This window comes from Aquarana catesbeiana, linkage group LG11 (assembly GCF_042186555.1).
Source record: "Aquarana catesbeiana isolate 2022-GZ linkage group LG11, ASM4218655v1, whole genome shotgun sequence".
Lineage (NCBI taxonomy): Eukaryota > Metazoa > Chordata > Amphibia > Anura > Ranidae > Aquarana > Aquarana catesbeiana.
Window position 1 is genome coordinate 271,968,970 of NC_133334.1, and position 25,702 is coordinate 271,994,671.

The following is a 25,702-nucleotide window of genomic DNA, read 5'->3' on the forward strand; positions in this document are numbered from 1 at the left end:
AGTCCGTACCCTCAAGGAGCTTACAATCTAAGGTCCCTAACTCACATTCATACATATACTAGGGACAATTTATACAGGATCCAATTAACCTACCAGCATGTCTTTGGAGTGTGGGAGGAAACCGGAGTACCCGGAGGAAACCCACGCAGGCACAGGGAGAACATGCAAACTCCAGGCAGGTAGTGTCGTGGTTGGGATTCGAACCAGCGATCCTTCTTACTGCTAGGCGAAAGTGCTATCCACTACACCACTGTGCCGCCCATATATGTTTGTTTGTCCCACTAATTTGATTTGGTGTATTATTTGGTACTCCTGACAAAGCTCATTTCAGTGAGCGAAACACGTGGAGTTAAAGTAATTTTTACACCTATTTTCCTCATACGTTGTGGTGTCACATGGGTCACATGGTCTATTGGGATGGTGAACAAGTTGTTTTTTATGTAGTTATGAGAGCTCCTTTTGACTGAGACCAATGAGTGCCTTGGATGCAAGTCACCATCCCATGGTAATTGGCCAGTCAAATTGCCTAGTATGTACAATGAAGATATGAGATCCACCTGTATTGACTGAGACCAATAAGTGGCTTGGATGCATGACACCATACCACGGTAATTGGCCAGTCAAATTTGAGTAGGCCTCCTTATAGATAGTGACTATTGATCTGATACTTCTATATCATAGGGATAGGCTAAAAAAGAATAGCAGATTAGCATTACTGGGGTATCTTTCTATCTTCTGCTCTCCTACAGAATCAATACGCTTCCTATCCTAAAAATATACACATACACTCATTTACTTCTTCTTTCAATGATATACTTTATAACTAACCAAGGTTGATTCTCTCCTATTGGGCATCGGTGCATGGGCATGCGCACCCCCGTTTCTTGTCTTTACAGTATAATTGCTTGCCAGCTTAAGAGAATTTTGTACATTATAGTAGGCAATTTGTTTAGTAGTAATTTTTGAAAAAAAAAAAACAAACAAAAAAAAAACTTTAGCCTTTCCAACCACTTTAGAGCAGGAAAACAATTGTCATGGCCATATGGGAGGCACAATTTTTTTGTATTGCGGTTAACAAATGGAATTTCAATTTAAAATGGTTGTCCGCCTTCAGTTGACTTTGATCCATTGGCTCCTACATACCCTTGTGTAACGAGATGCATAAAACATAACTATTAATAATTAATAAAACATAACTCCTATAATATACTACGGAAAGCCCGTTATTACTATACAATAAAAGTTATATTTTATTAAAGCTGGGCTCCAGGTAGATATAAAGGAAACCCTAATTAATGCAGTTATATATTCATTAAAAATTAACGACAAGTATTTCTAAAAGCAGCTAGTGCAGAAATGTTGGATAACCTTCATTGCCTAGGTTATTAAAGATGCAAGCTTTTGGGATTCCTTGGGCACACTCCTACCCCCATTACACAATCAGAGAGTTCATTTTTATAAACCTCTCTCCTACATGAGAATGATGTACCCTCCCTCCCGAAGCCACCTGGAATACTGAGGTCAGGCATCTCAGGAGGCTTCGGGGCAATCCCCAGCACTCAGTGCAAGCACTGGGAAATCTCCACCACACTGCGAATGTACTGCGGTGCGGGGAGGGGCTGGCTGCAAGAACCAGAAAGAGGCAGCTGACCCCCGCTGACATAAGAAAAGTAGATGGCAGAATGCAGCAAAGAAACTGCGGATTAAACTAGACATTGCTGGATTCGCTGGGGGTGTATGTTTTTTTGAAGACAAGCCAGTGGACAAGCTACTTCCACTATCATAAGCGTCTACAGGGCTTTTTTTTTTTTAGCGGGAACGTAGGGAAACAGTTCCGGCACCTCCATGTATCTAATGGCAAGGGGTGTTGGAGTGTCCATTGATGCTGGCTGCTGGATGATCTTTTGTTGCTTGGGGGGGATGTATTGTTGAGGGAAGGGTCTATTGTTTCTGGGGGGGGTCTGATGTTGTTGGGGGGGTCAATTGTTGCTGTGAGGGATCTACTGTTAAGGGAGGGGTCTATTGTTGCTGGCTGCTGGAGGGCCTATTAATGCTGGCTGTTGGTAGATCTTATGTCGCTCATCCTGGTCTATTGTTCCTGGGGTGGATCTGTTGTTGGTAGCGGGTATTTTGTTGTGGGGGCGGCTATCGTTGCTGGAGGGTTCTATTGATGCTTGGGGGGGGGACGATTGCTGCTGGTTGCAGGGGATCTATTTTACTGCTTTTTATATATCCCTAACAAAATCCATACGAATTACTTAGCACCACAAAATGATACTTGGTTCCGTTTTCTCTAAAAGGAGCGGTACTGGGAGGTGGGTAGGGGGGTGGAACCAAGGGATGGTGCTCGGAGGTGGGTAGGGGGCAAATACAAGTGTTGACTTAGAAGAGGGGAGTTCCTGCACCTATTCTCTGAGAAAAAAAGGTCTGAGCATGAGTGTATCTCTTCTCTGGGTTGAGGTGAAAAAGTCTCCCTCCTCTTCTCCACAGGCACTACCATAAAGACAATATTATGGATGTTGATTGATTGAATGGAATAGAGGTCGGGGTCATGGTTTCATGTTCAACCTCTATTTAAAGTCTATATGATAGAAAACAATAGGTATCATCCTGTGGACAGTACCGCAATAAAGTCTTCATGTTGACGTCCCAAAAGGTCTTCCCTTCCAACAGACCAGCAGATCACCCCTTGTGAGTCAGAACATACTACATCAACCACTCAAAGCCACAAGGGACCCACCTTTTCCTTGTGTTTGATGACCACGTTTTGCAACTTGTCTGCTTTACGGTAAGAAGAAGAGTCCCGAACGGCCATCCTGAGCTCCGTCACTCTCCCCTCACTGTACAGGCCGAAGAACTGGACGTTATCCAGATGAGAGGGTACTACCTCTGCCAGAACCCTCCGCAGGCGGTCCTCTTTACTCACTCCATGTTCATCCTTTGTGATAAACTCCTCTGCAGTAATATCTAGGAGGGAAAACAGAATGTCGATCATGAGATGATGGGTTGGAAGGGTCCCAAAAGCATCCAGTCAGATTAAGTCTGTCATTTTTTGGGACACTGTTTTATTTTGTTCTATGCTTTAATAGATGAGCTGGAGGCAGTATAGCAGACAGCAGATAGTAAAGGCGAAGTTTTCATGGTAGAGAAAGACAAGCTCCATGTTTACCAAACTTTATGACAATCAGAGGCATAGCTTGAAGCTTGGCCTCCAATGCAAAAGTTGACCTGGGCCCCCCTTCCCCACTACCACCCACCTTCTCGACCATGCACCGTGGCCAGTAAATTACATTTACCAGCCTATTTCCCACTCTCCATTCTGAAACGATCCTCCGCAGCAGCGGGCAGGAGAAGGGGGGGGGGAGCCAACAGTGCTGCAGGGCTGGGGGACCAGGGGAGTACACAGGGGGCCAAGGCAGCAGAAGGAAGTGGAACCTAGACAGGAGGAGCTGCGGGGGGGGGGGGAGGGCCAATTACTGGAACCGATACCCTGTATTTTTCTCCTGCAGCTGCCGGAAGCTGATGGGAGGAAGAGAAGGAGAAGCAGGCTTTCAGCGGCTGCAGGAGGAAAATACAGGGATCGGTTCCAGTAAATTCCGTCGTCGCTCCTGTCTTGGTGTAAACAGGGAGGCTGCATGGGCCCCCTGAAGCATAGGCATGGTCGCCATTGAAACCCCTGAAACCCATCAAGGTCCGCCAGTGGCAACAATATTTATCCATAGTCTATTAATCCATGTTCCAGAAGATCTTACAAGGGAATGGAGACATAACAACCATAATGGGTCTGCAGCTGTTTCCTCTTACAGAATGGTCATGGCAATAAATAGTGTGGAGCAATCAGAGGTAGGACAAGTAGTAACTGCAACCAAATGTATAGCTCTATGTTGCCTATCTGTGCTTCCAGAATGATGGTCTCTTACTGTTGTGGGGCATTTGTATGTATGGTAGGTGTGACAGTGTTCATAGGGGCCTGGAGAAGTTATGCCACAACCTTGGATATGTCAAGAGTCTCTGTCATCTTCATTCTACTTCTTTTCCAGGGAGACTTTCCCACAATCTCTGTCTTAGATATGCAACAGGAAGCACATGAAATGCTACCCAAAGTGAGAGGAATTCCCACTTTTGACATCTGTATCATATTTTAAAATATCACATGCATTGGAGGTACCTGTTAAACATTTGGGATTTCCCATCACTTTGGGTCCCAGTGGCAATGGACATTAAGACAAACAGGGAGGGTAAAACAGGTAATAAAAAACCTGACAGAGTTTCTAACCTTCCCCCACTCCATCCAAAACTAAAAAGAAGTTTTGATTGGTGTTCTACTTCAACTGGGTATGAAGGAGGCTACGTTGAGGTGGAGAAGTGGTAGAGGCCACATTGCAGTTATGACATACTTGTTAGTATCAGGGAAGCGGAGTTGAAGATGGCGTCACTTTTGATCTCCTTCACGTGAATTCTCACGGTGGCCGTGACATCTGGCCAAACTCCATCGGACACCTTTACTTCCAGGTTATACGTTCCTTGGCCAGTATTCTCCAACATAGTCAGTGTCCCGGTGCTCTGGTCCAGGAGGAAGTGCCTAAATAAATAAAGACACATCAGAGGAATGAACAAAGATGTAAGAACAATAGTCTTATTTTAAAGTATATCTACAGCTGAAACCTTTTTAGTTTTGGAAGGGTTAGATCTTCTGTAGACTTTTAATGCTGTCTCTGTCCCCACTGGGGAGATACAACCTATTTGTCCAAATCTTTACAGTTGACAGAACAGGAAGAGAGGGGAAATCTTCCAAAGGGGAAACTTCTTCCGATGATAACCACCTCCTCACTATGGAAAGATTTCCCATCACTTCTTGTTGCATCTCCAAGATAGAAAGTGGAGTAATGCCTCCTACTGACACCAATGATGGGGCAGGCACTATTCCTCTATGCTGACTGTAATACCGCGTACACACGAGCGGAATGTCCGACAGAAAAAGTCAGACGGAAGCTTTTCATCGTTTATTCCGATCATGTGTATGCCTCATCGGACTTTTTTTTTTTTTTTTTTTTAAATCTGACGGACCTAGAAATGGAACATGTTCTAAATATTTCCGACGGAACCAATTCCTGTTGGGAAAACCGCTCGTCTGTATGCTGTTCCGACAGACCAAAAACGACGCATGCTCTGAAGCAAGTACGAGACGGAAGCTGTTGGCTACTGGCTATTGAACTTCCTTTTTCTAGTCCCGTCGTACGTGTTGTACGTCACCGCGTTCTGGACGGTCGGACATTGGTGTGACCGTGTGTAGGCAAGACCACTTGAGCGGAATTCCATTAGAGTTTAGTCGGAGAAACCTTCGGAGTTTATTCCGACGACAAAACCGGTCCTATGTGAAGTGACGTCAATATATCTCAGAGTATGGCATGGTTGTGTCCCTTGCCTGAAACTTTTATCCCTTAACGGTCTATCTCATTCCTGTTTCAGACAGCCAGAGTTTTGCTTCAGAGCACTCCTGAGCAACTGCTTTGTTGAGACTGCGTTCAGTCTAATCCGCTTTTCATTATCTCGGCTACAAATATGAAACCTCCATAAAAGTCAAAACCTAATTAATCTTTAGTGACTCCTTCCCAGCCGCTTGGTGAATTATATAGCATTGTTTCAAACGCTGACATGTCCCCAAAAGCCAATCAGGGTGACGACGACGTGTAATGAAATAGTCTCATCGCCTGACTTGTCAGCGAACGTTGAGTTACAGCGAGGAGCTTACAGAGGCATTTCCGAGACTGTCGTGAAGGTTTTATTGTCCCAATCATCTTCATCTGGAGCGAAGACCTTGCCAACCTCGACCGGGGAACGGGCCGCTGTACACAGGAGACAAGAAATACACAACCTGGTTATTTTCAATCATCTCTGCCGGCAGACAGCCTGGAATAATTACCGCCATAAATACCAACTCCTGGGCTTTGGAGAGCCTCCTAAATCAAGGCTGGGAGGCTGACGGCCCAGGAGCCGGGGTGTGGCCCTCTAAAGCGACTCTGTGGCCAAGAGCATCCCTGTGTATTTCATAGTTCTGCTTTCAAGCCAGCCTGCCATCAAACATTCCCTCACTTCCTGTCTGGGTTATAGAGGTCAGAGCAACAGGAAGTAAGGGGAAATTTCTAAAACGGGGACATAGCTCTAACAAAACCATTTTTTTTTAACTGATCTTTGCGAATAAAAAGTATGATAAACATTCTCCAAAGCAGACCCAGACAAAAATAAAAAAGATGACGTAATCGTAAACCCTTACATATAGCCAGTGAAGTAACTAGCCTTCAGGTGATACATAGAGATCATACAAATCCTCCTACATACACTATAGGGCCCACCCTTTGCAGCTCTAACAGATTCAACTCTTCTGGGAAGACCGTCCACAAGGTTTAGGAGTGTGTCTATGGAAATGTTTGACCATTCTTCCAGAAGGGAATTTGTCAGGTCAGGCACTGATGTTGGACAGGTGAACACCCGATGTTCGATTCGAACATCAAGCTCATCCCTAGTTATAATTTAAAAAAAAAAAAAAGAGAACCCTGAAAATAAAAAAAAACTAATACAGCCACCACATCTCAGGACTGGTATGCTGCAATGTACAGTGCCTTGAAAAAGTATTCATACCCTTCAAAAATTTTCCACAATTTGTCATGTTACAACCAAAAACGTAAATGTATTTTATTGGGATTTTATGTGATAGACCAACACAGAGTGGCACATAATTGTGAAGTGGAAGGAAAATGATAAATGGTTTTCAATATTTTTTACAAATAAATATGTGAAAAGTAGGAGGGGCATTTATTACATAGTTACATAGTAGGTGAGGTTGAAAAAAGACACAAGTCCATCAAGTCCAACCCATGTGTGTGATTATATGTCAGTATTACATTATATATCCCTGTATGTTTCGGTCGTTCAGGTGCTTATCTAATTTCTTGAAACTATTGATGCCCCCCCACTGAGACCACCACCTGTGGAAGGGAATTCCACATCCTTGCCGCTCTTACAGTAAAGAATCCTTTACGTAGTTTAAGGTTAAACCTCTTTTCTTCTAATTTGAATGAGTGGCCACAAGTCTTGTTAAACTCCCTTCCGCAAAAAAGTTTTCTCCCTATTGTGGGGTCACCAGTACAGTATTTGTAAATTGAAATCATATCCCCTCTCAAGCGTCTCTTCTCCAGAGAGAATAAGTTCAGAGCTCGCAACCTTTCCTCATAACTAAGATCCTCCAGACCCTTTATTAGCTTTGTTGCCCTTCTTTGTACTCGCTCCATTTCCAGTACATCCTTCCTGAGGACTGGTGCCCAGAACTGGACAGCATACTCCAGGTGCGGCCGGACCAGAGTCTTGTAGAGCGGGAGAATTATCGTTTTATCTCTGGAGTTGATCCCCTTTTTTTTTTTTTTTTTTTTTTTAAGTTATTTTTATTGTAATTTCAAGGTAAATATAACAACAAAACAGAGCCTATTTGGCATACCCAGGCTCGGTCATAAGAACTACACACTAATACAAAAAAACACAAAAGAAAAAAAAAAAGAAAAACCCCCCACATATACATATATAAAATATATATATATTCTAACTAAACTACTGTACGCTCAACCACCTGCACAGAATATTCAAAGTAGTACCTCTAAATCCATGTATATCCTGTATTGCCCACTTTAGTCAATCATGAAATAAGATGTACATTGCAGTAAACATATTCCTATTCCCCCCCTCCCCATAACTATCGATTGAGCAGCCTATTGACGTTCATGAGATCAGGGATGTCACTTGTGCCATTCCCGGTGCTAATAGAGTGGACTAGTCATCAATTGAATCTGCATTAGTGGACAGGGATTCCGTCCAAATATCCCCTTTTTAATGCCAATATTCTGTTTGCTTTGTTAGCAGCAGCTTGGCATTGCTGAGCCTATCATCTACTAGGACCCCCAGGTCCTTTTCCATCCTAGATTCCCCCAGAGGTTCTCCCCCCAGTCTATAGATTGCATTCATATTTTTGCCTCCCAAATGCATTATTTTACATTTTTCTACATTGAACCTCATTTGCCATGTAGTCGCCCACCCCATTAATTTGTTCAGATCTTCTTGCAAGGTTTCCACATCTTGCGGAGAAGTTATTGCCCTGCTTAGCTTAGTATCGTCTGCAAATACAGAGATTGAACTGTTTATCCCATCCTCCAGGTCCTTTATGAGCAAATTAAGTAGGATTGGTCCCAGCACAGAACCCTGGGGGACCCCACTACCCACCCCTGACCATTCCGAGTACTCCCCATTTATCACCACCCTCTGAACACGCCCTTGTAGTCAGTTTTCAATCCATGTACTCACCCTATGGTCCATGCCAACGGACCTTATTTTGTACAGTAAACATTTATGGGGAACTGTGTCAAATGCTTTTGCAAAATCCAGATACACCACGTCTACGGGCCTTCCTTTATCTAGATGGCAGCTCACTTCCTCATAGAAGGTTAATAGATTTGTTTGGCAAGAACGATTCTTCATGAATCCATGCTGATTACTGCTAATGATACCGTTCTCATTACTAACATCTTGTATATAGTCCCTTATCATCCCCTCCAAGAGTTTACATACTATTGATGTTAGGCTAACTGGTCTGTAATTCCCAGGGATGTATTTTGGACCCTTTTTAAATATTTCCACTACATTGGCTTTTCTCCAATCAGCTGGTACCATTCCAGTCAGTAGACTATCAGTAAACATTAGGAACAATGGTCTGGCAATTACTTGACTGAGTTCCCTAAGTACCCTCGGGTGCAAGCCATCTGGTCCCGGTGATTTATTTGTATTCAGCGCCCCCGAGTCTAGTCTGTAGAACCACCTTTTCTCTGCAATTACAGCTACAAGTCTTTTTGGGGATGTCTCTACAAGCTTTTCACAGCTAGGAGAGGGATATTTTTGCCCATTCTTCTTTGCAAAATATCTCAAGCTCTGTCAGATTGGATGGAGAGCGTCTGTGAACAGCAATTTTCAAGTCTTGCCACAGATTCTCAATTGGATTTAGGTCTGGACTGTGACTGGGCCATTCTAACACATGAATATGCTTTGATCTAAACCATTCCATTGTAGCTCTGGCTGTATGTTTAGGGTCGTTGTCCTGCTGGAAGGTGAACCTCCGCCTCAGTCTCAAGTCTTTTGCAGACACGAACGGGTTTTCTTTTAAGATTGTCCTGTATTTGGCTCCAACCATCTTCCCATCAACTCTGACCAGCTTCCCTGTCCCTGCTGAAGAAAAGCATCCCCACAACATGATGCTGCCACCACCATGTTTCACGGTGGGGATGGTGTGTTCAGGGTGATGTACAGTGTTAGTTTTCCGCCACACATATTGTTTTGCTTTTAGGCAAAAAAGTTCAATTTCGGTTTCATCTGACCAGAGCACCTTCTTCCACATGTTTGCTGTGTCCCCCACATGGCTTCTCGCAAACTGCAAATGGGACTTCTTATGACTTTCTTCTTGCCACTCCATAAAGGGCAGATTTGTGGAGAACACGACTAATAGTTGTCCTGTGGACAGATTCTCCCACCTGAGCTGTTGATCTCTGCAGCTCCTCCAGAGTTACCATGGACCTCTTGGCTGCTTCTCTGATGAATGCACTCCTTGCCCGGCCGGTCAGTTTAGGTGGACGGCCACGTCTTGGTAGGTTTACAGTTGTGCCATACTCTTTCCATTTTCGGACAATGGATTGAACAGAGCTCTGTGAGATGTTCAAAGCTTGGGAATTTTTTTTTTTAAACTTAACTTTGCTTTAAACTTCTCCACAACTTAATCCCTGACCTGTCTGGTGTGTTCCTTGGCCTTCATGATGCTGTTTGTTCACTAAGGTTCTCTAACAAACCTCTGAGGGCTTCACAGAACAGCTGTATTTATACTGAGATTGAATTACACACAGGAGGACTCTATTTATTTATTAGGTGACTTCTGAAGGCAATTGGTTCCACTAGATTTCAGTTAAGGGTATCAGAGTAAAGGGGGCTGAATACAAATGTACGCCAAACTTTTCACATATTTATTTGTAAAACATGTTGAAAACCATTTATCATTTCCCTTCCACTTCACAATTATGAGCCACTTTGTGTTGGTCTATCACATAAAATCCCAATAAAATACATTTACGTTTTTGGTTGTATCATGACAAAATGTGGAAAACTTCAAGGGGTATGAATACTTTTTCAAGGCACTGTATATTACATCCTTGTACATTTCTGGGTTTAGATACGCTGTAACCATTGCGTTTTTTTTTTTTTTTTTTTTGATGTGAGTGGGACAGACTTGATGGTTCAGCCAATCGTTCTATTGCAGTCCAAGCAGGCAAACTGGAACACCATCTGAGATAATTATGATAATTCACTTCCAATGTGGCCAACCATGTGAACGCAGCAAAAACGTGAATTGCGACAACGCTCAACCCTCGTTACATATTATTAATTCCTATGAATGTCTGTATTCACTTACGGCTAAATCTGCCACCAACTATCCACGGCCCTCGGAGGGCACTGGAAATTTATAGAGATCTGATACATATTAGCTTATTCATTTACCATCTCATTAACCTACTTACAGCTCAAGGCAGGCAGATATAAAAATAAACACCAATTAGTGGTGTAATAATTATGTAGCCATTAAAATAAAGTATTTTGAAATGTAGTCGGTATAACTAACTGAAGTTGCTTGAGATCAGGCTCCTGTCATCTCTTGTACAGCAGCTCTCAGACTAGGAGAGGGAAAAGCAGCATTGTGAGCCAATAGGATGTGTAAAATATACACTTGCTGATATGAAGCCTTTTGACAGGAAGAAAGAGCAGAGTGAGCAGAGGGAAGAGCTCATCGGTGCTGCTTCTGCATTGTCCAACCACAGGCTGGGGGCGGGGAGGTGACCCAGCTGTACTCCTTATCTGTGATAGAAAACAGTCAGGTCACCAGCTTAGCTTTGTTGTCTAGCCTTGGATAGAGGACATAATAAATCCTCTAGAACAACCTTTCTCAACCTAATTACTCTATAGCAGGGGTCTCCAAACTTTCTAAACAAAGGGCCATTTTAATGTCCTCCAGAGTTTAAGGGGGCCGGACTGTGGCTATTGGGACATCAGTGGGAAAAAATAAGGCCCCATCGTTGGTGTCATTGGGAGGAATTGTGTCCCATCATTGGCGTCAGTGGGAGGAATTATGCCCCATCGTTGGTGTCAGTGGGAGGAATTGTGCCCCATCGTTGGTGTCATTGGGAGGAATTGTGCCCCATCATTGGTGTCATTGGGAGGAATTGTGCCCCATCGTTGGTGTCATTGGGAGGAATTGTGCCCCATCATTGGTGTCATTGGGAGGAATTGTGTCCCATCATTGTTGTCATTGGTTGGAATTATGCCCCATCATTGGTGTCATTGGGAGGAATTGTGCTGCATTGTTGGTATCAGTGGATGAAATAGTGCCTCAAGGGCCAGATAAAAGCAAGCAAAGGGCCTCATCTGGCCCCCGAGCTGCAGTTTGGAGACCACTGCTCTAGAGCACAGGTATTGAATTAAAAAGGTGATCTGATTAGATCTGGTTAATAACATTTTCTTCAAGCAGAGGTCCGAATCACATGTTTACATTACAGTTCCCCTCCTCTTATATCACAATCCCATCATCTATCCCCCCCTCTATCACCCCCCCCCCCCCCCACACCAGTGTCCTCTGCCCTCCTTCCCATTACAGCCCCAAGAAGCTCTGCCCCCCTTCACATCACAGTCCACCGCAGCTCTGTCCCCTTCACATCACAGAACCCCCAACACCCCCCCACCCCCCCCGCTCTCCCCTTTCATATCAAACCTCCCCTTCAGCTCTGCCCCCCTTCGCATTACACAACCCCCTGCAGCTCTGCCCCCTCTTCACATCACAGCCCCCAGCAGCTCTCCCCCCTTTACATTACAAGCTCCCACAGCTCTGCCCCTTAACTTTCCTATCCTACTCGGGTACACAGAGTGGACAGCGAGAGGCGCAGCAGCTTTGGATGGAGGTTGGGAGCGGAAGCTGCTGGAGATATATATATACTTGCCAGGTTGAGTTGTGGCTAATTCAGGGATCTCCAAACTATGGTCTTCCAGCTGTTGCGGAACTATACGTTCCCTGAGGCATTGTAAAGACTCTGACATTCACAGACATTACTAGGCATCATAGAAATTGTAGCTCCTGAACAACTGGAGGGCCAAAGTTTGGAGACCCCTGGGCTAATTTAATTGCCATTTGATGGTGTCTGCATAGTTTCAGGTCCAACACCAATTTTCTGAGACAATGATATGCCCACTATAGGGGTGACATTCTGGCAACCACTGTAATCTTAGCAGGGGTTCACTGAGACCTGAAAATGACTTAAAGATTTATGCCGGGTAAACGCGGTTGGACTTTCCAATGGGAAATGTTGGATGTGAGCTTGTTGGCAGAAAGTCCGACTGTGTGTATGCTCCATCGAACATTTGCTGCCGGACTTTCTGCCAACAAATGTTTGCTAGCAGGTTCTCAAATTTTCCGCCAACAAAACTTTGTTGTTGGACTTTCCGATCGTATGTACACAAGTCCATCGCGCAAAAGTCCATGCATACTCGGAATCAAGTACGAGCCGGAAGCGCTCGGTCTGGTAAAACTAGCGTTCGTAATGTGGATATCACATGACTAAAGAACTTCCTTTTTATCGGCTCGCCGTACTTCTTGTACGTCACTAATTGTCGTAATTGTTGGCCAACATTTGTGTGACCGTGTGTATGCAAGACAAGTTGGAGCCAACAACCTTCAAACAAAATTCCACAGTTTTGTTTTTGGAAAGTCCGATCGTGTGTACGGGCCTTAAAGCAGTGGTCTCCAAACTGTGGCCCGAGGCCAGATGCTGACCTTTGCTTACCTTTATCCGGTCCTTGGGGCACTATCCTTCCATTGATACCAATGACGGGACACCATACCTCCCAATGACACCATCGGTAGGGCACTATTCCTCCCACTAAAGCCAATGATGAGGCACTATTTCCCCCACTGATACCATCGATGGGGAACTATTCCTCCCAAAGACACCATCGATGGGACACTATCCTTCCCACTTACACCAATGATGGGGCACCCGTCCTCCCACTGAGACCATCGATGGAACACTATTCCTCCCACTAAAAACAACAATGGTGCACCATTCCTCCCACTAAAACCAATGATGGGGCATTGTTTACTCCCACTAATGTCGGGGGATTTTTTACTCTCAACGGTCAAAGTCAGGCCTTCCTGAGGAACAGTAAACTGGCCCTTTGTTTAGAAAGTTTGGAGACACCCGATTTAAAAGTTCTTCTGGAGTAAAAGGTTTGAGAAAGTTTGCTATGGTGGGTAAATAGAGCTTGGAGACCTGAAGTCTACAAAATTCATAAGAAACTAGTGGGTGATTCATGAGGGGTCAGTGATCTGTCCTGGCCTCCATCATTCTACAGCACACCTCTACCCAACCTGCAGGGGGCAGTCTATAGTTGGCACCAAGGTCTATTTGTCATCCTACGCCTACCCACAGCACCTGCCTAAAACCAATTAATAGGTGGACTGAAAGCTTTCAATTCATTTGCCCATCTAGCCGCATTCATTCAACTTATTTTCTGAAGCTTTTTGTTGCTTTGCCTGCAGAAATTCTGAGACAAACACCTTGTTTGTGTGCTGACCTTTATTTTAGAAGTGAAATGCGTTGTCACACCAGCGACATGGCATTCTGTATAATCAGCCCGTAGTAGAATACAAAGCTGAATAGCATTACGCCGCTCTCTCCTGCCATTAGGGCAAGTAGATCCATCGAGCACGGCTGACGTTCCAAGGGAGCGAAAACATCAAGATTAATGCTTTCAGTAAATTAGAGGAATGAACGAAAGGGTGACCGCAACATTTGAATGCCAATAAATGCAAAATAATGCATTTGGGACACAAAAATCCAGGCGGAACGAAGGATTAATGGCATTCTACTGACAAGCGGAGCAACAATGGGAGAGCGACGGGAAGAACGAGACATTATTTCATGTGATTTAAAGGCAAGGGGGAAAAAAAAAACACATCATTTGAATTGCTGGGTGGGTGGATGGTGTATGGAATAGGAAATTAAACCAGTCGTGTTTTCATCTGGAAGGAAATGAACACCGAGGCTCCTTTTATTTCCAGATCTTTTAATATTCTTCAAGGATAACTGTGCTCTTAAAACAAATTGGCGGCGTTGAAGGGAAACTCTGCTTTTGCTCCACAAACCATATAGTATTTTAAGCCCAATTGAAGTCAATGGAATAGGGATGCAGTTAATTAGACATTGCACTAATTACTTCCTTTTTAATAATCTGACTACCATTTCCTGTTACGGCAGTTGTTCAGGGAGTCTGAATATGACTGAGTGGTCCAATGGGCATCAGGGTTTGACCTAGTGCCCCTAGTAATCAGCACTCAGTAGTAGACCTGGTCAGACACACCCCTCTCTTCCTCCACAATACAAGTCTCTTGTGCAGAAGGGCGTGGCTGCTACTCTGCTCTGCCAGGACAGAGCACTGGAGTGGAGTTTAAAAAAAGCAGCATTTATACAGAGCAATTATAACATGTGGGGTACAGGACTAGTTAGCGATTTCAGTTTAAATCACTGAAATAAAGGTGCAGTTAGAAAGACTCTGCAGTAACTACCGCCATTTTTTATAGCATTACCACAATTTCCTGTTACAGCAGTTTCCTGTTACAACAATTTCCTATTCAGTGCAGGGAGTCTGAATATGACCGCAAAGTCCAATGGGCACTAGAGGTTTACCTAGTGCTCTTGGAAATCAGCACTCAGTAGTAGACCTGGTCAGACACACCCCTCTTTTCCTCGACACAATGCAAGTCTCTTGTGCAGAGGGGTGTGACTGCTACTCTGCTCTGCCAGCACAGAGCACTGGATTAGAGTTGCAAAAAGCAGCTTAAGCTTCTCCACAACTTTATCCCTAACCTGTCTGATGTGTTACTTGGCCTTCATGATGCTGTTTGTTCACTAAGGTTCTCTAACAAACCTCTGAGGGCTTCACAGAACAGCTGTATTTATACTGAGATTAAATTACACACAGGTGGACTCTATTTACTAATTAGGTGACTTCTGAAGGCAATTGGTTCCACTAGATTTTAGTTAGGGGTATCAGAGTAAAGGGGGCTGAAAACAAATGCCCCCCACACTTTTCATATATTTATTTGTAAAACCATTTGAAAACTATTTATCATTTTCCTTCCACTTCATAATTATGTGCCACTTTGTGTTGGTCTATCAGATAAAATCTCAATGAAATATATTTACGTTTTTGGTTGTAACATGACAAAATGTGGAAAATTTCAGGGGGTATGAATACTTTTTCAAGGCACTGTATGTGTTTGTACCCACTATCATCACAGCATCAAGGTGATTGACAGCATTGCCCACCGAAAAGAATGAAAGTTATCTAAAATTTTACATGGATCGTGTTGAGCACAAATGGCACATATTAGTGGACCTCTCCTTGAAGCAATAGTCAAATAACTAAACATTTCTGGGATGCTGCTGACTCTCTCTTACCTCCATGAATATAGACGTAGACTTCCTTGTGGCCTTCTTTGTGTCCATTATCATTTTCATCTCCGATGGTTATCATCAGCGTATTTGTGGCGCTCATCGGTGGGTTCCCACTATCGGTTACAATCACAGGAAGATGAAACTCTTTCTCTTTTTCCCGATCAAAGATTCTCTGAGTTTGGATTGAGGCTGTGTTATTTCCATGGTCAACAAGCAGGAAGTCGGAGGAATTCTGGAGGTCACTTGGAAGGGAAAACCGAAAAGGTGGCCCATTTCCTGGAGAGTCTGCATCTACGACATACAACAAATAAGAGCTTTCGTTCATACGTAAAGTCTGTGGCCAAGCTGCATTTTCCCAAACCACAGGCATATACAAGCCGTCAAATCTTGGACCATTGTCATTGACATCTAGAAGGGTGAGATACACTGTTGCTGTGCCCGTTTGTGCCGGAGAACCATTATCAATGGCCAGAATGACTAGAGCATACTGTGACATGGTTTCCCGGTCCAGAGATTTAGCCACTATCAAGGAACCACTTTGGTCAACGTAAAATTCATCAAGAACATCCGAGTCTGATTGAATATTGTAAGATATCTGCCCATTTTCGCTTGAATCGGCATCTGTAGCAGTCACTTGAGTTATAATGCTTCCTATAGTTATATTTTCGAAAAAAGATGCCACGTGAACCACTGATGGACTAAAGATAGGAGGGTGGTCATTATAATCTTGTAATTCTATCAGGCAATAAGAAGTAGTAGAGAACTCTAAATCTTCTACTTTGATAGTGAGATTAAACCAACGCTCATGAGGGTTTTCATAATCCAGTTTCTTTTTCAATTTTATTTCGGCCAGGTGGTTCTTCCTTCCATTTTCAATGGAAAATTTTTGATCAGGATCTCCCTCTAAAATGCTGAAGGTCAGTAAAGCATTTTCTCCAACATCCTCATCGACGGCAGAGACCTGTAGGACCTTAAAGTTGACTTCACTGGTTTCCGGAATGGCTGCAGTCCAAACATCTTGAGTAAATCTTGGGGCATGATCATTAATATCTACCACTGTGACTGTTGCCGTACCTGTGGTCGACAGTCCACCACCATCTTTAACTTCTACCCAAATCAAATAAGTATCATTCTTTTCTCTATCAATGTCTCCAACAGCTGTATAAATGGTACCAGTCTCATTATTTATTGTAAACATCTTTTGGCTTGACAAATCCAATGGACCGGGCACTATCGAGTAAGTCAAAATGGCATTTTGGCCTTCATTTTTATCATCGAGATCTATGGCTGCCATCTCCATGACTGAAGTGCTTGGTGGTGAATGTTCAACCACGCTGGCATTACAAATGTTAAAAGTGCAGAGGAACTGTGGGGCATTGTCATTAATGTCCTGTACGTAGATGATCACATCAGTAAATCCTGTAAGACCGTCACCATCGTCATCAGTGGCCAATACCACAAATCTCCACACTGCATGTTCTTCACGGTCCAGGGTCTGCAGGGCAAATATTTGTCCCGTCTTTTCAGTTATGGTAAAGACCGTTTCAGCACCACTTCCATGAAGGGAATACTTTAAACCTCCCAATTCACTATGGTCTGGATCGTTAGCAGAGACCTGGGTGGTGTAAAAAGAAACATTAATTAAAAAAAAAAAAAAAATCACAAATAAACACCATGGACATATTTATAAAGCAGTGAATCTGACATTCACCAAACATTCACTGCAGATGAATCTTCAAGGTCCATGTGTTTTAGCGCTCAATTTACCACCTATAAATGTTTGGTGAAAGTCACATTCATTCTAACTATATGCCTAAGTTGTGTAGAGAATCTAGAGGGTACCCACTGATTACCCATTGGTTTTCAAAAAAGTTTAGAAGTTCTACATGGGTAAAATTAGATGTGATTGTAGATCCACCTTTATAGGGAAAATTTTTTGCTCTGCTTTACACTGGATGGTGTCACCTAGCACTTTTTAGATTATCCATGCATTTCTAGAGAGAATTCATTAGCTTGTTTAGACAGCATTTGTTTCATTAGGTGAAGGAGAATTGTGTAAGGTGAAGGTTGGAGAGGAGAGAATTAAGTTGACCTAGAGCAGTAGTGCTCAACCTTCAGGCCTCAGCCTCCCTCTTCCTGGGCTTCCAGTCAGCTGCATATCCCCTAACCTCCCACAGTGCCTCCCAGCTCCCATGGTGCCCCCAACCTTCCATAGTGGCCTGCAGTTCCTCTCATCCTCCCACAGTGCCCCAAGCTTCCTAAGTGCCCTCAGCCCCCAACAGTGCCTCACAACCTCCCAGAGGGCCCTTCAAACTCCCACAGTGCCACCCAGCCCCCTTCAGAGACCCCATCTTCCACAGTTGCCTCATCCCACACTAGGAGCCACCAAAGTCTGCTGAAGAGTGCACTAACCCCCTCCAGTACCCCCATCCCCCCAGTGTTACCCAGCCCCATCCAGATCCCTTCAGCATTTCAACATATCTATACTTTTCATTGTGTTTATTTTATTTTGTTTTACTATTGGCACATGAAAGGTTTTGGAAGAATTTACTGGGCCCAAGTTTCAATAAAGGTCTAAGGTGAGCATGGGAAAGTTGACCTGTTTATTAAACGAGAACTAGTTGAATTATAGGCAATGTAAACCTGAACTATGAACCAGGAGCAGTAAACGGCATTTAGAAACACAGAAAAAAAATTCCTACCTGCAGCACAAACACCGGCAAGTCAACCAGCCCCTCTGCGACACTTCCTCGATACTCATTCAAAGAAAAGACTGGGGCCTCATCATTTTTGTTCAACACGCTGATGGTCACAGTGGCATAATCCTCCCATTTCCCATCAGATGCCAACAGGGTGAGCACATAGACCTTCACCTCCTCATAATCCAAGGGGTGCACAATTAAAATGGCGCCCGTCTCTGGGTTGACATCCAGCACTCCGCCTATGTTACCTGATGTGATTTGATATCGGATATTTGCATTCATACCTGAAGAAAAAGTTACCACATTCAAATTAGTTGTTTCAAGTAAGGGATCTTAGAGAATTTGCATCTGATGTGCTGAGGCCAATACAAGATGGATTCTGATTAACTCCTTTGGATTACTGCGGTTTTAATTTAGAACTCTTTTATTGCATGTGCGCATATAAATTTAAAGAACATAATGCCAATAAAACAAACATGAAAAGGTGTCTGACTTCACCATCCCAAAAGCTAATCTCAAGGAATAAGCATCCCGCAGATACCCTTTCCCCTCACCCCCTCTAACTAATCAACAGGGTACAATAAAGTACCTATAAGTTCCTTTAACTTACCTAAATCTGTGTGTCATGCGACACCTGTTCCAAGTCTTCCATCCTACTCAATACTGAGAAGAGGAGACTTTTTTCTGGGTACCCACATTCCTGCTTGGGTAAACATTTACTAATGGCTGTCAACAGTGGTGTTCTCTCAGGCTCCTGAAGACAACACAAGACGACTTCTCCACAAAATGACTTATCGGTGCAGGCATAGGTTGCAGTGCTGGATCAACAGTGTCCACTTCCAGAAGTGGTGCCAGCAAGGGAAATATATACACTCTTTTATTAGTGCATGGTCACATCAATCAAGTAAGTCAATGTTTCAGGGCCACGCAGGGCCCCTTTCTCAAGAGGGTTTTGCCCTCGAAATGTATCAGCACTATACACAACTGAGGCAGCAACAGGAGGTTGCGGAACTTGAGGGAATCTATACTTGGATGGACGCCATGATTTATATTCTGTTTTTGCAAGCTTCTCATACTCAGGCATTTGAGTATGAGAAGTATTTATTAATACAATTGTATTGAAGAGTTTGCACAAGACCGGTGCAGTCTTTTTTGTCTTTTAGTGAAGGTGCTAGTGAATATTTTTTTGAATATTTATTATTGGGAGATTTGTGGGAAGGGGGGAGATGGGTATAATATTTTTCTGGAGAAGGGCTTTAAAGGACAAGTTGTCTAGTACCCATGAGTTTGTTTAATTGGCCAGTAAATTTATTTAAAATTAAATTATCCCAAGGAATAAAATGGAGGCTGCCCTTCCTTACCACATTTTCTAAAATTACTAGTTGCCCAGATGTCCTACTGACCATCCTTCTTCAATACCTTGAGTTACTGGCCCAAAACTAGCAAGCAATAAAGACTTTCCGCTGGCACTCCTGATCTTCCATGTGGCTCAGATGGTATTAAAGTCAACTGGTTCACATAACAAACCATGCAATTATCATTTTCAGATGGTGGATGCCAAAGGCAATACAATGTCAGTAGGCTTTCTCTTTTCATAGCACACCTAAATTCAATGCAAAGTTGATAGTTGCCCACCTGTCCTACTGGCCATCCTTCTTTGATACCTTGAGTTATTGACTCAAATTTATCAAGCAATTAAGGCTTTACACTGGTTCACTTGATCTTATATGTGGTTCAAACTATATTAAAGTAAGAGACCATGCAACTATCATTTTCGAATGGTGGACTCCAAAGGCGATATAATATCAGTTTTTCCCCCTTCATAGCACACCTAATTCAATGCAAAATTACTAGCTGCCCAGCTGTCCTACTGACCATCCGTCTTCAATACCTTGAGTTATTGACCCAAAATTACCAAGCTATAAAGACTTTATGGTAGCTTTCCTGATCTTCCATGTGGCTCAGAAGGTATTAAAGCCAATAGGTAAGCATAAAAGACCATGCAACTATCATTTTCAGATGGTGGACACCAAAAGCAATTTCATGTCAGAAGGTTTTCTTTTTTTCATAGCATGCCTAAATTCAATGCAAAATTGCTATTTTCCCAGCTGTCCTACTGACCATCCCTCTTCAATACCTTGAGTTATTGACCAAAGAATTAGCAAGGAATAAAGACTTTCTGCTTGGTGTCCTGATCTTGCATGTGGTTCAGGTATTAAAGCCAATCGGTAAGAATAACATCATGCAACTATCATTTTCAGATGGTGGATACGAATGACAATATAATGTCTGAAGGTTTTCTCACTTCATAGCACGCCTAAATTGAATACAAAATTGCTAGTTGCTCAGCTGTCCTACTGCCCATCCTTCTTGAAAACCTTGCGTTATTGACCCAAAACTAGCAAGCAATAAAGACTTTCCACAGATTCTCCTGATCTCTCCCAATCTTCCACGTGGCTCAGATGGTATTGAAGTCAACAGGTTAACACAACAGACCAGGGAACTATCATTTTCAGATGGTGGACACCAAAGGCAATATAATGTCCGAAGGTCTTCTCCCTTGATGGCCCACCTAAATTAAAAAAAAAATACCTCCCACTTTTCCTATTTTTCAACCTGTACCTTCCAACGTCACGGTACCTTCATCTGGGTCACTGGCGCTCACAGTCGCCACCACGGTGCCCACATCCTGGTCTTCGTCCACGCTCACATAGTAGGTGCTCTGCGCAAAGGTCGGCGGGTTATCGTTGACATCGCTGATAAAAATGCGCACGTAGGCCGTATCTGCGAAGAAAACAGGCAAAAGGGAAATTAAGGAAAGAAAAAAAAAAACCCAGAGTGAGCCAATTCTGTCGGCTGCAATTTCTCTGCCTGTCGGGCAGAGCGTTAAATGAAAACTAATATGTAGACGATACGGGAACAGGCCCCCGGGGGGCAGAGAACAATTTACACAGCCGCATTATCCTGAACGCGCTTGAAGAGGGAGACGGACGTCAAAAGCGATTCTTCTCAATAGATAACACACAGATAATTGATTTCTGATGTCACAAGCTTTTTATTTTTCGGCCTATCGCCCCAATAAGGCCGTTTAGTCCGGGGGTAATTTACACAGCTTCAGAGCTCAGCAATTTCAAAAGGAGAATAAACGCAGAAAAACTATTATATATTCACAGCATCTATCTGCGTAGCCTGCAGCCCGGCACAAATAGATTCACTTTGCTTTTTTTTTTTCCCCATCTATGTATCTTATTAATGTAAGTTATTCCAATACATTTTCCACCTACCCTAGTTATGTCATTTTAATGGTGATGGTCCCATTATTCCAGAATTCTTTCCATAGACAAATTTCAATCAGGAACATTTTATTAACCCTTTGAAGGGGGAACTTCTACAACCCAAGGGATGAAGAGAAAAGTACAGATGCATCCCAAATGCATTATAATTAGCGGTATGTCTTATAATAATAATATGACCCCCGGGGCTTTTTATAGTTTTCATTCCGAATTTCAACTTGATGTTAAAAAAACACACAAAATGAATCCACTTATGTCTTAAAGATAAACTCCAGGCAGATATAAAAGACATATAAAAGACACAAATGAAGTCAGCTCTGTATTCATTAACATATCATTAAATGCATTTGTTTACAAGCAAGCGTGGTAACTACCTGAATTTAAAGTCGTAGTCTTTGTACAGCCGAGTTCAGGCTGGGGAGTGGGAGAAGCAGCACAAACAGCCAATCAGTTAATTTGCTGACAAGTAGCATGCTGATAGCAGGGCTGGTGCAAGTATTTTTGATACCCTAGGCGAAACCTCATTTTGCCGCCCCCCCCTTGGCTCCACCCCTGACTCCACCCCCTTTGCCCTTTCCATGTATACCCCACCTTTTTTTATGAAGTGCCCATCAAATGCATCTTAACCAGCGCCCATCAAATGCAGCTTCACCAGCGCCCATCAAATGCAGCTTCACCAGCGCCCATCAAATGCAGCTTCACCAGCGCCCATCAAATGCAGCTTCACCAGCCCCCATCAAATGCAGCTTCACCAGCGCCCATCAATACAGCCTCACCAGCGCCCATCAAATGCAGCTTCACCAGCGCCCATCAAATGCAGCCTACCAGCGCCCATTGCTTCCATGCATTCGGGAGTTGGGACACAGACGCAGTCCTCTGCTGCCACTGTACCTTTGACACTATGTGCGAACGGAGCTGCGGCTGCCTGCTGATGCTGAGACTTAGTTGCTTGCCGCAGAGAGAAGAGAGTAGGAACTCAAGTGGTCGGGCGCCCTAGGCAGCAGTGCGCCCTAGGCGGCTGCTTAGTTTGCCTAGTGGTAGCACCAGCCCTGGCTGATAGGAATTATCCGAAATAACGAATGCCGCATCTAAACGAATGGAATGGAACAAATTAATAATAAATAATAATAATAAAAAGGTTTTATTATTATTATTGTGCTTTATTATTATTAGATCGTTTCCTTCCATTCGTTTAGATACGGCATTCGTTATTTCAGATAATTTGTAACTTCGGATAAATTCGTACTTACGTTGACAAACAGCCAAATTTGAAAGGAGATTCCCATACCTATAATTTAATAGTTAGTTATTATTTCGATTTTACTGATTTTCTTTCTTTTTTTCAGATTTTCAAATTTTTGAATTTCCGAATTTTCGAATTCCGAAAATCCGGAATTTGAAAATTCGGAATTTCAAAATTTGGGAATTCGAAAATTTGAAAATTCGGTAATTCGAAATTCGGAAGTTCGAAAGTTTGTAATTTTGGAAAGTGAAAAATTCGGAAATTTCGGAATTAACCAATTTGTCGAAACTTGTTATAAAACGAATTCGGAACTAAACGAATTGCACATGTCTACACTGCACATAAGATTCACATGTGCACAAATCACAAAAGCTGATCAGTAAAATTAGGGGGCCACAGCAAGGTGAGTGGTTGAAGCTTCATGAGTAATTTTCAGCTAGGCAGTACATAGACATGCATGCCTGCCCACATAGCTTGAGCTGCTCAATGTCCTCGTTCAAGTCATGCTCCTCATGAGTAGATTTAGCGAAACTAAAAAATAAGCCAACATATACACATTAGACTGAATTCTAGACATTTGTGTACCAGTATTGGGCTGCCCGTGTTTTCCTGGTCGAGCGGATTCTGAGCCATCGGATGATTTGACCTCCAGTAAGTACGATGTCTTTGTCTCCCGGTCGAAGACTGCTGCGGTGTAGATGCTCCCTGTCTGGGGGTCTATGTGGAACAGAGCGTGGTCCCCACTACGATCTTCCAATATGGAATACATGATCTGGAAGACAAGACATGGAGGTCAGGAACTGTCTGGACACATTTCTACCGTTTAAGACCTCAGCCTTATAGTACAGCCATGCTCATCCAAGGTTCCTCCAAAGGTTACTAGGGGGTCCTTAAGCTTTGGCTAATTGACCTCCCATCTAATGGTTCCAGTATATTTCTGGGTACAACACCACTCAGTGGCATGACACCAACGTTCCTTCTAAATATCTGTAAGGGTGGCATTCTCACCACCACTGTAAGGGTTCATTTACACTTGCATAACTCTTTGAAAACTGATTTGACATTACATGCGGTTTCAGGTTGGTTGAGGGAGTCTGGCTATGAAGGTCGGCAAGGCTCCCCATCCAACAACATACCAAGCAAGGAGATAGCTGCTTGATAACTAGTGCTTGTCTCAGGCAAGTGTTTGGAGCCAAGGCAAGCACTGGTTATCAAGCAACTGAATCCTTGCTGGATATGTTGTTGGGTGGCCATGAGGGTGGGAGATCGTGGGACAGCCACTCAACCTCGTAGCTAGGCTTATAAAGCATGTAGGAATATGGGGTGAAGTACTACATGTACTTTGTCCCTTGGGTGACAGAAAACTGAAAAAGTGGGAACTCTTCTGTAAGACAGCTTATATAAATCGATGGGCTTCGACTTTAGCAAAAAATTGGATTTGATTATTTGTTATTATTACAAAAATAACTGTAACTTCAATCTTTTCCCTAAGGGACAAAGTACATGTAGTACGTGCTTTGTAAGCCCAGCTACGTGGTCAGGCAGGGTGCCCTTTCCTGTTGCCATCCAACAATGTACCTAGCAAAGAGACCGCTGCTTCATAACCAGCCCTTGGCTCCACTCCCAACACTTGCCCAAGACAAACACTGGTGCTTGGAGTTGGAACAAGTGCCAGTTATCAAGCAGCTGTCTCCTTGCTGGGTACATTGTTGGGTGGCCACGAGAAGGAGAAGATGTAGTGGGGCTCCCCATCCAACAACATACCCAGCAAGGGGACAGTTGCTCGATAATTAGAGCTTGTTCCAGCTACAAGAACCAGTGCTTGTCTTGGGAAAGCGTTTGGAGCCAAGGCAAGCACTACTTATCAAACAGCTGCCTCCTTGTTGGGTATTTTGTTGGTTAGCCATAGGGGTGGGAGATAGCGGGGGGGGGGGGGGCTGTTTAACCTTGTAACTAGACTTACAACGCAAGTAGGAACATGGGGTGAAGTACTACAGGTACTTCATCCCCTGGGGGACAGAAGACTGAAAAAAAAAAGTATTGAGTGAGAGTTCTTTTCTTAAGGCAGGGGTAGGCAACCTCGGCCCTCCAGCTGTAGTGAAACTACAAATCCCATCATGCCTCTGCCTCTAGGAGTCATGCCTGTGATTGTCAGGGTCTTGCAAAGTCTCATGGGACTTGTAGTTTCAAAACAGCTGGAGGGCCGAGGTTGCCCACCCCTGTTTTAAGGCAACCAACTTAAATCATTGGGCTTCCAATGCACTAAATTGGGTTGCATTAAGGAAGAACTCTCACTTCAATTCATTTCCAGTATTATGTCTCCAAAGGGACAAAGTACATGTACAGTAGTACTTTGTCCTATATTCCTATATGCTTTCAAGCTTAGACAAGGCGCCCCACTGTAGTCACCTGACAACATACCCAGCAAAGAGACAGTTGCTTCATACCCAGCCCTTGTCTCCACTACAAGCTCTTGTCCTGAGACAAACACTGGTGCTTGGACCTGAAACAAGTCCCAGTTATCATTCAGCTGTCTCCTTTTTGGGTACAATGTCGGGCAACCACGGTGGGGTAGTGAGGCGCCCTGTCCAACCTTGTAGCTAGGCTTACAAAGCACGTAGAACATGGGACTAGTATTACTAGTACTACGTGGATTTTGTAACATAAGAGACAGAACACAGAACAAACCATTGGAGTGAGAGATCTTCTTTAAAGGCAACCAATTAAGACAAGGCAAAAATTGCACATCACAAAACATTTTGCCACAGCGCATTATGGGGTGTCCCTATGTGCTGCAGTGCATGAAGGGAAGGAGTTGGATGAAGCCTATTCCTTACCTGGCCCTTGGGGCACTATTCCTCCCTACTATTCCTCCCTACT

At 43.5% G+C, this 25,702-nt stretch overlaps 1 protein-coding gene across 1 annotated transcript in view; it reads right to left on the reverse strand.

Annotated features, from left to right (window-relative positions):
• The window catches only part of LOC141111760 (neural-cadherin-like), a 130,839-nt gene that overhangs the window by 41,632 nt on the left and 63,505 nt on the right, over window positions 1-25,702 (reverse strand). Inside the window, 7 exon segments of the mRNA XM_073603899.1 lie at window positions 2,741-2,967; window positions 4,398-4,582; window positions 5,753-5,846; window positions 15,588-17,199; window positions 18,287-18,570; window positions 20,927-21,070; window positions 23,408-23,594. Of these exon segments, the coding sequence (XP_073460000.1) occupies window positions 2,741-2,967; window positions 4,398-4,582; window positions 5,753-5,846; window positions 15,588-17,199; window positions 18,287-18,570; window positions 20,927-21,070; window positions 23,408-23,594 (2,733 nt within the window).